Below are 12,576 nucleotides of genomic sequence, written 5' to 3'. Positions count from 1 at the left end.
ACACAAGGAGGCCTTCACACGACAACTGCCACATTAAACTAAGCTTTTTTATACCCATCTAACAAAATACTAATTGAAATTAGCTGAACACACTTTCCTTATTTTTCCACAACAAATGGCCAAGCAAGCAAACACTAACAAGATACGCGAGACAGAACGAGACCAAACGCAATGTAGGCAATGAAAGCATATTTTCATTTTCTTTCAGTAAATTTGATATTTTTATAATGGATAAAACAAACACACATAAATAAATTATTAAATATATACAAAGATTTAAAAATAAACTTAAAAATTCTTCCTGAGAATGATCCAAATGCATAGTCTGTCCATGCAATGCTATCATGTTTTATTGCTGTCTGTGCTGGTCGTGCAACCAATGGTTGTTTTTGTTTATACACATTCCATGTTTTCAAGTTTAATCTAATATTGCACTCCTGTTGCAGTGAACTGTGGGCATGTGACAGATGCCATGTGACTAGCATTTCATGTAAATTGCATCATTTCACAATGATTTGAATGGTAAATGAAAGGTTTGACTTGTTAAATAAGTTTCCATTGAAGCCAGTATGTTAATATCTGTTCTAACAGGTGAGCAAAGCAAAGAGTCCAGAGGGCCATAAAACACAGATAGTGCTCATTAGAAATGAGGTGGATGTGGTTGCGGGTCAAATGGATGAGGGGTGATAGTGCTGTGTGACTAAATAAAAACAGGAAACTAACTGAAAGCTGCAGGATGCTCAGTGGGATGGGAAACTGTCGCCTTATATTTGACCATTTATGGAAAAATTGCAAAAAAAGTAAATGCAGTTCTAAAAACAAATAAACACCCACAAATCCTCATTTAGACTGTTTATTGATTCAGTAAATGCATATAAATGATTCACTTTCTTCAGAAAGAGAAAATTATTAGACTTGTTGATATGCTGTATGATCTCAGTAATGAACAAAGTGCTTAAAACACAATGCCTAGTACAAATAAATAAATAAGATTTTTTACAAAAAAGGAAAGATATTAAAAAATGAGGTTCAAGTATCATAAGCGATCAGATGAATTACCGTTAAGAGCCAATATACAACATTGCACCTAGTCGTGTGATAAACAGAATGTTTTACACTAAAAATGGAGCCCAAAATGGCTGTTCAAAGCAACTAGATGTCTTCTCAGAACTGCATATTTACAATTAAAGCTGGTACTTAGTTAAAATTTTACTCCATTCCTATAAAATCTCTTACAAATTCAAATTGTAAACATTTGGATTACAAGGGTAAATCTGTACATTATCAAACACTAGTTTAATCTCTTAATCAGGCTTTGACATGCTAACAAAACTGAAACTGAAATGATAAAAGTACAATTAAATCCAAATGTTATTTTGTTCCAATAAAATTCTCATATTAGAATATAAAAAAGCAGCTCTGGCCTGATAGCTCAAGCACTAGGCACTCTAGGGAATTAATAAATGAACAGTATAAAAATGTATCTGATATCCATCACGCCATAAAACACATTAAATATAAACAACAAATATAAACACTGCTTCACTTTGTCCCATCCAAACACACATAAAACACCCTGTTTTTATAACCTTGCACATCAAACTTGTCATTAGGTCTTAAAAACACACAAATTACATAAAAAACACACTCACACTCCATATCCATAACACAAATCATCTGAATCTGCAGTGGACAACATGAGAACTTTTAAACAGCTTTCAAAACTGTGAGCAGCATTACAAATGGTAAGATTCATTATTGCCCTCAGAATTTAAGACAAATCAATGCAAACTGTCTAAATGTGCAATTTATTTGCAGCATATGTTTGAAAGTGAGTGCAGAAAAGCCATGAATCAGCCCGTAAGCGTTTGGGGGTGATCTTTGGTCTGTTTTAGCATCGTGCTTCAAAGTTCAGGGCATATTCTTACCGTCAGTGTTAAAAAACTGGCCGAGACCAGAATAAAAATATCTACAAGTGGTATCCTGTTTTACGTAAACAGGGAATAGTGTCCAAAAATGTAGGGGTGGTTGACAACATTGTTTAATCCCTGCCACTGGGCTCTGATTTCCCTTCATACGCAAAAACACACACAGAAATCCTGACTAGGACAAACCACGATACGTACATTAATCACGAATTCGTGAAGGACAAATAGAAAAACCCAGGTTGCACTCAGTGTCCATTTTTTGAAAGATGGACACACACACCTCTCTGGGAGGAAATGAGGAAGCAGCTTGGCAGAGAACTCTTCCGTGCTGAGTAAAGCAATACAGCCTTAAAATCTCAAAGGCAGAGCTGAGGGGGTTCATGGCACTCTACGGAGCATTTCTTCAGGTTCTGTGAAAAAAGAATGTAGATCGTTTGGTTAATTACTGAACAGCTGGTTAATCTACTCAACAAGCTAGCTGCTAGCTAAGAGCATTTTAGCATAACACAAAACTGTGCTGTTATTGTTTTTGGCCAGCTTATATGGAATCTGCACTCAAAAAGGGAACATTTACAGAGACTTTGAACAACAAATGCAAGCTCTACATATTTTTGCACACTTTATGACTTTTTTTTACTCAATATTTTGGCTAATTTGGCAATGTTTTTAGCTAATTGTAACCCTGTTATTCTGGTATTAGCATCATGTGTTAGCTATAAATACCAGGTTTAAACAGGGCCCAATTCTACCTCCATTTAACACATTTTACAAGATTTAAATCCAATCTGCAGGATTCAGTTGATTTAATACTAAAATCAGTAAAGAAAATGTTTGCAGTCTGCAAATACTATTTACTATTTAAATAAATTTGTAATACCATTTAGCTACTCTACCACATTAGTTTCTATGACCATTACCTATGAAAGAGCAGCACTGATACCACTTGTAGATAATGTAAAAAAGTGTGTCTTTAAGCATTCAAAAGATGAGCAAGAGACAGAACAGAACAAATGAGAATGTGGGTATCTATATTGAAGATATAAACATGAAGGATAGTGTAAATACAGTACTTGATTATATCTTCATTAATACCACCTTTAAAGGGGCTATATTGTAAAATTATAACATTTAAACTAATCAGTTGTAATTTTGTTTTACATGACCGTTTTCTACCCTTCCTCTAAAACAAACAAGATTGCTGCTGTACCTTTAAGACTTCTATATGCAAATAAGGTTGTCATGATTGGCTAAACTTTAATTATGAAGACATCTGATTGGTTAGTTTTACTAAATCACCAAGTGAAAAGACCAAGAGTTTGATTGGACGTCAACAACCAAAAGATATATGAAACATTTCTTGTTGCATTAAAAGTCGATAATTTAAGTAAAATTCATTGTATAGCCCATTTTAAGGATGTGATGTCAAGTTGGGAAAGTTTGAGAGAGTAAAGTGAAGTGAAGTGACATACAGCCAAGTATGGTGACCCATACTCAGAATTCGTGCTCTGCATTTAACCCATCCAACGTGCACACACACAGCAGTGAACACACACACACCGTGAACACACACCCGGAGCAGTGGGCAGCCATTTATGCTGCGGTGCCCGGGGAGCAGTTGGGGGTTCGGTGCCTTGCTCAAGGGCACCTCAGTCGTGGTATTGATGGTGGAGAGAGCGCTGGACATTCACTCCCCCCACCTACAATCCCTGCCGGCCCGAGACTCGAACCCGCAACCTTTGGATTACGGATCTCTAATCATTAGGCCACGACTTCCCAATTACTTGAAAAAGATAAGGAAGGAACAGAAGGAGGAAATACTTACAGACAAGCTTCACTAAGCCAGTGCTGTAGTACATAAAGTGGAATAAGGAAGAATAAATAGAAGGAAACAGAGACAAACAGGAAAAGAATGTGAAAGGGTGAAGCATGAAATGATTAGTATGTCACTACAGGGTTATGAATATGACAGATATGACACAGATATAAGGACAGTAGCTGTGGCTCACCTGTGTGGACAGAGCGAGAGTGGTGTGTGAAGCTGAACACAGGGTCAGTTGGGCAGGCGTCACCTCTCTGATAATCGGATCATCCAGACCCTCGATGCGGGGCTTCTTATTGGGTTCAGGGCTGGTGAGAGGGGTCACGCTGTTCCTCCTGATCAAAGTGCTCGGGCCTCTCTTCACCTCCTAGAGAGAGAAGACAGAACAAGAGATTAGAAACTGAAATAATACAGTGCTTGTGTGTAGTATATATGCAAGTGTATATGTTTGTGCTTACCTCTGGTCTGTCTCTATGTGTGTTCACTGCATCCACATTCAGAAAGATGGATTCAACTTTGCACCCTTTAAAAACCACACACAGTTAGTTTGTGTTATACTTATCAATATTATTCAGATTGGATCAAATATTATCAGAGATAATAATCTTACCATAAGCCACTGGGGTCAGCTTCAGTACTGTGTGGAGTGGACACTTCAGGTACGGCATTTCATCTACCGACAAGAAATGAAAGGTTAGTATGATTGCACTGCAAATAATTATGGAAAAGTGTGCGGATTGAGATTAGGGGTCATTTATTTATGACTCATGTCATTCCAAACCTGTATGGCTTTGTTTTTCTTCTGTGGAACACGAAAAGAGACATTTTGATGAATGCTCATGCTGCTCTTTTTCATACTTCCATACTAGTTTTCTTTGCTTCTTATAGATAGTAAGTAAGGTAGTTATTGTAGTAGTTATATTTAGGTATTCTAGATTAAGGGATATAGAATATGGTCATGAATTAATATGTGCTTTATAAGTACTAATAAACAGCCAATAACCTAGTAATATGCATGCTAACAAAGTGACTAGTTGATAGTTCCCAAATTTAAAGTGTTACCTACTCTTTGAAAGTATGCTAAAGTGCACTTCTTTGTCACCAGGGTACACAAGTAAGTTCAATGACTTCAGAAGCCATATGGACTATTTTTGGAGCTCAAGTGGAACTTTATCTTAAGTTTGTGTGGAAAAGAGCAAATGGGACATTCTGCTAAACCTCTATTGTTTTCCATAGAAGAAAGAAGAAACTCATATGAGTTTGAAATGACATGAAGGTGAGTAAATGATGACATAAAGTTTTATTTAAGAATCTCACCTGCACTTTTGTCCAAGAAGTAGGCTAATAGGCAGCGCATCACAGCCTGATGACAAATAACAAGAACATTTTCCTGTCGTTCCATTTCCATTATCACAGGTTCCACCCGTTGAACCAAATCCTGATATGACTGGAAAAAGACAGAAGCATTTTATTAAGGACGCTTTCTTATACGTTTTTTTAGTAAAATAAAGGCATTTCGTTTGTTTGCACCTCTCCGGAGGGGTAGCGGTAGTAGTATTTATCTTGATCTCTGAGAGCAAACTCTTCTGGAAACCTCTCCCTCACTTCTTCATAAGTCATCTCCTCACACACACCCTGTAGACAACATGCGAACATTTTAAGGAGATTGAAATGGAGAACCTTTGCAGAAAAACCAAACCAAAGATGCATGCTGGAGAACTTACAGCATCAATCTCATTCAGCGCTTTCCACTGTTCATACGGCCCATTGAGGGCCTCGGCGGTTTGGATACTACGACGCAGCTGGCTTGTCCAAACCTTCAAATCCTTCAAGTTCTGCTCCTCAACAAATTTAGCGAGAGCTCCTGCGAACTACAGAGTAGGATGGTTTGTTATTCTGGAGAGTTTGGACATATTGGACACATGGGATACTCTTGGATAGGACACTGTTTCAAACTTTACAAATACCGTCCTTGGCACCAAATTGAGTGGCAACAACATGCTAGTTTATGAAAGGTATAAGTCATTTTAAGATGAGTCAAGAACTATTAAGTAATTACTCAACTTCATAAGTTGAACCTCCAGCATTATTTTCATTCTTTTCCCAGATTTATGAGCATAGTACCTTTCTTCCACGTGTAGACAGTCCAGAGTCTCCGCCCAGTCGGCCCTGCAGGTTGTGTTGGCTCTCACCATGCCGACACAAATAAATAGACCGCGGCTGCACATGGATGTTCATCAGGTAGTAGACGATCCGACTCTGGATGTGGTCTTGAATGCGGTTCACCAGGAATCTGCGACCCACATCAATCACTTTGATGAAGGACAAATTTCTGTGAGGACAAACAAGGGGTTAATCTTGGAATATTAAAGACAAGTCATTGACAAAGAAGGCGTGTGTGTGTATTGCTAACATACTTGTCATATTGGTCAGGGTCGAGTGGCTGATAGTTCATTCTGTAACATTCAATTCTTTTCGTAAAATCCTCCATGGCATCCGTCTTGTTGCAATCTTGATAGTCAGGACATGACACCTTAACTTCCTGTTTAAGTATTAATGCAGCATTTAGTGGTTTTGCACACTTTATCATCAGTAATTTAACAGTCATCATACAAAAATGTATATAATTCAGTAATACATATAAAGTTAAATTATATTGGTTGAAACTCTTAATCGTGCAACTTACCAAGATATTACAGGCGATGACATTTGAGTCGTCACAAACAGACTCAATGAAGAAAATCTGCAAAAGTACATTTGTGTTAGTGGTCCTCGTCCTTGTAATTGTCATCAAAAGCAATTTTCAAGATATTATGACTGACCTTGAAGCCATTTTCTGCACCAAACTCCAGGATCATATCTCGTCGCTCTCTGGTTGTGTTTGTAGCATCAAAAACCTGTGGAAGGATACCGCGGTGAGGATCTGCTCTGTTTTTAAACGTTCTGCAAGCTGTTTATACATCTACAGTAGTGCTGTCAAACGATTAATTGGGATTAATCGCATCCAAAATTTGCGATTTATTATGTACATATAAATACACACACATACAGTATATATTTTGAAAATATTTACATGTATATATTTATAATCCTGTCATTTATATTATATATAAATATATTTAATATATAAACATTTTAATTTTTCTTAAATATATACATTCATGTGTGTGTATTTATATATACATAATAAATACACACACCGATATTATGTAAACAAAATCTTTTATTTTGGATGCGATTGACAGCTCTAAAAGATACAGTACTTACAGCCACTTGACCTTCCTCTTCAGTGAGGTAAATCTTGACATCTCTCAGAGCGGCCAAGGCACACTGCCTGGAGACAAAATAAAATGATTAATTACTCCATATATCTACATAAACGAGTTGAAGAAGAATTCATTTTCATATTATGGCATGGTGTAGTTCAGGCACACAACTCACTGTCGGATTTTTACAGCATCCCCATTGTCTGATTTGAAGAAATCGTAAGAGCTGTAGTGTTTCACTGCCTCTCGACGATACTCGCCAACGTTAAAAACTAGATAAATACACATATTCAGCAATTAAGAATCCCTACAAAATGTGTATAGGTGAAATGCATGATACAAATATATGTATATTATACATATTTTAAACATTGCTTGATTTTTTTGTACCTTTTGTGGGAATACCAATCCAGTTGAGGTAGCGTGTGAGTTTCCTTGAAATGTAGGTTTTGCCCCGAGCAGGAAGTCCTACCATCACTATCACTGTTGGGGGGTTTGCCAGGTGGGGGCCTCCACGTGCTAAAATAAAAGAGAAAATAAAATACACGGTCACATTTTGATAATGTGCATACACAGAATCACATCTCACCATTAGCCTATATTTTAGGGGACACTTTTTTCTTTCTCCACATGATTTGTCAGTTACGTGCAACGGGTGACCCTCCCCACCAACCAATCGAACAGGCCAGGTCATGTGCGCACAGATGCACTTTCTAAACTAAACACTTACTACACTTAAATGCACATGCACATTCCACGCCGCCGGCAGCGAGGCGTTAACTGGGTCAGATGCAGATAAGTCTAACTTTCTTGTACACACACAGACACATAAATCCTCCAAGAAGTAAATGTTTCTGTGCAAGCCTGATGTTTCATGGGAATTGCTGCAAAATATCTGTATTTATGCAGTTGTGCATTAGGCTAGGATTCAAAGTTTTGTATATTTTGATTGTTTTTCTATTTCATCATGTTATTTATGGGGTAAAAGTAATCCCTATAAGAGATGAATTACAGACGTCCATTGGCAGGTGGCCATGTGAATGGGCAATGTGAACCAGCGCAGTTGGGGTTAATCCTTAAGAAGATTCCCAATGGAAACACACAAACTCAAACTCAGCTCAGTCAGCAGAGACAGACAATTATCTTATTAGGCTTTTACTGGCTGTCTACGTACACTGACCAGACAGAATCTTACGGAGAACATGTCTAGGTCATGATTCACCCCAAAATGAAAAGAGAATTATATTATATATGTTTAAAGGAAATTATGAGAAGGAAATTTAGAAGGGAACCCCCCCTCCCCCCATTTATTTATTCTTTCATTATATTCTACAAAATATTGTAATACTGCCATTAAAAAACACTGTACTGGATCCAATTATTGTACTGTATTAAAATCTGCAAAAAAAAAAAATGTGATACAAAAAAAAACAACGTATCTTTGCATAAATTATTACAATTATATTATTTTTATTTAGATTAAAATTTGCTGATTTATTTTTATTTTTTTCAAATGTTCTTCACAAACATGGGCACTAAACATTTATTATTTATTGCAGTAAATTATGCCTTGATTATAATCAAAATGAACAACATGAGGGTCAGGGTGATATCACTGACACAGCAGATATTAAAATGCATAATTTTTGATGAGTAATTCCTATGCATCCGCTACTGGCATCAAGTGCAGGTAAATATATTCGACCAATCAGAGCTCAGTATGATCGTAAAACGCAATCTCCCCACATTCCTCTCCTCTCTTCAATGCCTGGCGTCTTCAGCGTGCCACTGACCTCGAAAGTCTTTACAAAGGCGATGCGCGTAGGTCTCCATGACAACCGAATCACTTGAGACAGCGCTTAATTAATTCTGTCGTCATGGCTACTGATGACCATCACCTTAAGCTGTGTCACAGTTTGATCAGTGCATGCATTAAAGTACAGTGCTCACTGCTCATAAGTCACAGTTTAATTATATTAGCAAAATATTTAATATCATATGTAAAATGCGCTAATTACTTACATGTGCGGGGCATTGAAGGTTTGTCATCTTTAGAGGGAATCCAGATTTTTTGGATCCTGTTCTGGGTTAGTTCCCTTGGCATTCCTTTAGGATTTGGAAATATCAGAATTAACGATGCTCTTCTTTGTAAATCTTCTTCTTTAAAAGCTGCTTGAAGATTTGCGCCGATTTATATCAGTTAAAATTTTGAGGACCACCTCTCTCCTCTTCCCGGTAATATCTAACTGCGCGTCTCTCATCATCTGCGCTTTAAATACGGAGCCGGCGACGCGATGCTGTGATGCGCGCCTGCAGGAGGCGTGTCCGGCGGTGAGAGCGTTCGCGTGCGCCACCTAGCGGCCACATACTAGATGCTGGTTATTCTGAAAAAATGCATGGTGTTCACACTTTCTATTCATGCATTGAATAATAGACTATTTATTATTATTATTTTGATATTTAGTTATATTTCTAGATGCTAATGCTATGCACAAACTGATAAAAGGGCTTGTAATGCTGTGCACTCAAGAGCATTAAAGATGCAGGTCACGCGTAGAGTGGGCATCCCCACTTGCCTACGTGCGGGGAGTCACTACATCAATCCATCAATCTCCATAAACCCGTGAAATAATAGCAAGCGTCTTCAAGCTATAAATTCCCTAGTTGTTTTTTTGTAGGCTACTTTATTAGGCTGTTATTTTTAAACTGATGAAGTTAATGTGCATATCATTTCGAGAGTTTATTTGTAGATTGCATACCAAATCATAAGTGATTTGAGAGAAATCACCCTTTGCATTGTTGCTGGGATTTGTTTAACAAAAATGTTAAAAACAAACCAATTTATTACTTAAAAAAAAAAAAACAGATCTTCCGAAATATTTCAAACTTCTAGCCTCATGAAAATTCAACATTTTCTGCAACATTATAATATAAAAGGTGAGTTTTCTGAATTTAATGTTACAGTTTAGGCTGATTATTTTCCTCTTTTCATTTTGAATATAAATTGCTATACTTAGTATAAAACTGAAAAGTATGACTGCAGTGCATTTCATGTTTGAGTCTCTTTAAGCCTTTGTTGGTTTGGAGATGTTCAGTTGTTGGTGACTCTCAGATCTGCACGTACAGGATGAAAACCGAGGGCGTGGCATCATCTCTGTCCAGAAAATATTACACTCATCCTTAAATGGGAAATTACTTCTTTTTTTTTTGGCTAGTTCTCACGTGGCAGCGCTTTAAAACACTTGCCGACCAATATTTCCGAAGACTAAAGGTGTTGTGGCTACATCGGAAGACAAAGCATTCTGTTCGTCCCTTTTTCACACAAACATGCGATTCCCAAAGAAAGCAAGTTAATTGCGAGTCATGTGAGAACAGCTTTGTTTTTCCCAAGCTTCATGACACTTTCTCGTGTTTCCAGGTACTTTGTTACTGCACAATAATGAATATGTTTCCCATCGACTGCTGCGCTGACCAGAGCTCTCAATGGTTTGTGTTTTTCCTTAAAAAATAAATAAATACTTTAACCAATTCAACAGGCTATAAGTGACCTTTATCTGGCGATTTGTAGGTTGGCTATTATACCTTGGGACAGTTAGCAAGCAACCACCCAGATCCCCCTGTAAATCACATAACAGTTCTCTAACAAACCATCCAAACGCCTTTGCAACTGCATAGCAAACTTATCACAATGACTTTCTTACATTTTTGTGTAGGCCTAATCTGCTCTCGCCCCATGAGGGCTAGGTTTAGGGTTGCATTTTCACTTTTTTAATACAAATCATACATTTGTGAATCACATAATCCACATTTGTGCACAATTGCAAACAGTTTCTCATGTGTTTGGATTGAACAAGCATTCCAAACACCTTCATTTAAAGTTTCACTTGAAAAATAGAAAACTGGGAAAATGTAGAAACTCTCAAAAACCCGGTTTCAGGACAGAAATCTTGAGTTATTTAGGAAACAGTGATTATCGTTAATGGGCACACACTCTTAGTCCGTTCCATGCAGGAGATTATACTGGAATTTGGGTTACTGGCATACATAACGTCAAAGGCTTTTCAGTGAACTGCTCTCTTATTTAACTTGCTTGCAAAACACTTCATGTGAAAGATGTAGAAATGTGGATTGTTTCATGCATGTGAACAAGAACAAACACCTACGATAGGAAATGAGTCTCAAAAGTAAACGGGTTGTTGTGATACACACTGTTACCGTAAAGTGTTGACCGACTTGCTATTAGTAAAAACAAATAAGCATAGTGAGAAAGGCAAGCGATGAAGTTGTCCCTGAAGCTGATTCACTCCGTATCAAAACCTGGAATAGACCAGAGAGAAGACGAAACACACACACAGTGAAGTGCACACGCAATCACACACTTCTGAGCTAGTGAGTATTGAATGGACCTTTTATTAAAGGAAGGAATCATTTTTTTTACTGAATTTTTGAGATGTGTTTTAGAGAAAGTGTCCACTGTGTTACCAAGTACATAGAAAAGAATGCATATGACATTCAAGCACAGTCAGTGCAATTAAAAAACAAACAGCAACTAATCAACACCTCCCTAACGGACTTGTGTCTGGTGACAGTTGTATAAAGACATGACTCGAGACTTAAAAGGATAGTTCACCACAATTTACTCACCCTTGTGTTGTTCCTAACTTTTATGACTTTATTACATCTGTGGAACATAAAAGGTTTTGTTTAAATAATTGTTTTTGTCTACTCCATGAAAGCAAATGGGGTCCAAAACAAAAACATTTTGTTTCCAATGCATACAAGTTTGGAACAACATGTGGGTGAACTTACCCCTTTAATTAAGAACATTCAAAAGTGGGCAAACCTAAAAATAAACCACCAAATTTAAAATAGTATGTCATAAAACTGCGTAAACCCCCACAACTGTAAATATCTCCTTCCACCTCTACAATTATTTCCACGCACGCTAAGACGAGTTGAGAAAATCGTGATACACAGAAAACAGAAATCATCAGACTCTTGAATCCGTTCAGTCGGAGGGTATCAAACATGTTTGATATTTTGAGCTGATTTTAAAATACATTGTTTTAATCAGGGCTGTCCAAACTCGGTCCTGGAGGGCCGGCGTCCTGCAGAGTTTAGCTCCAACTTGCCTCAACACACCTGCTGGGAAGCTTCTATGCCTAGTAAGAGCTTGATTAGCTGCTTCAGGTGTGTTTAATTAGGGTTGGAGCTAAACTCTGCAGGACACCGGCCCTCCAGGACCGAGTTTGAACAACCCTGGTTTTAATCTTCTGGCAACGATGCGCACATGTGAGTTTGTTGTGTTCAGAATGACTTGAAAGTCTGTGTGATCCTCAGTCGTTTAGTGTAATGCTCCGTTTTAGTTTTTTCTGTAACCTTTTACAATTTACAAAGTCAGCAATATTATGATGTCTAGTGGTTTAAAATCTGCAGCATTGTTGTTTTCCAGCCTTAAGGGTTAAGGAAATGTATTTTAAAAAATATTTTTACACACCTTGGCTCAACAACAAAAAAAAAGATAATATTCGTTATAAAAATGGTAATAGAGGTTTACCTTAAA

At 37.4% G+C, this 12,576-nt stretch overlaps 1 protein-coding gene across 2 annotated transcripts; it reads right to left on the bottom strand.

Moving 5' to 3' along the window:
* Nucleotides 1-838: 838 nt before the first annotated feature.
* On the bottom strand, nt 839-9,261 carry LOC306861470 (6-phosphofructo-2-kinase/fructose-2,6-bisphosphatase 3-like). Of its 2 annotated transcripts, XM_079403726.1 has the most exons (16): nt 9,036-9,261; nt 7,404-7,532; nt 7,189-7,285; nt 7,015-7,081; nt 6,570-6,644; nt 6,434-6,490; nt 6,165-6,289; nt 5,872-6,079; nt 5,472-5,618; nt 5,278-5,382; nt 5,065-5,194; nt 4,358-4,420; nt 4,206-4,270; nt 3,935-4,114; nt 3,751-3,773; nt 840-2,338 (listed from the first exon to the last, which is right to left on the bottom strand). In XM_079403726.1, exons 1-16 carry the CDS (start codon nt 9,115-9,117, stop codon nt 2,332-2,334), a joined length of 1,560 nt encoding a protein of 519 aa, XP_079259852.1. In that variant the 5' UTR covers nt 9,118-9,261; the 3' UTR covers nt 840-2,331. The 2 variants fall into 2 exon arrangements, with proteins under 2 accessions (XP_079259851.1, XP_079259852.1); XM_079403725.1 differs by lacking the exon at nt 3,751-3,773 and having other exon boundaries at nt 839-2,338.
* Between the last annotated feature and the right edge of the window lie 3,315 nt (nt 9,262-12,576).

The sequence above is a fragment of the Barbus barbus genome (assembly GCF_936440315.1).
Source record: "Barbus barbus genome assembly, chromosome: 42".
NCBI lineage: Eukaryota > Metazoa > Chordata > Actinopteri > Cypriniformes > Cyprinidae > Barbus > Barbus barbus.
Note: the sequence above shows the minus strand (reverse complement) of the source record. Positions and strands in the feature narration are given on the sequence as shown.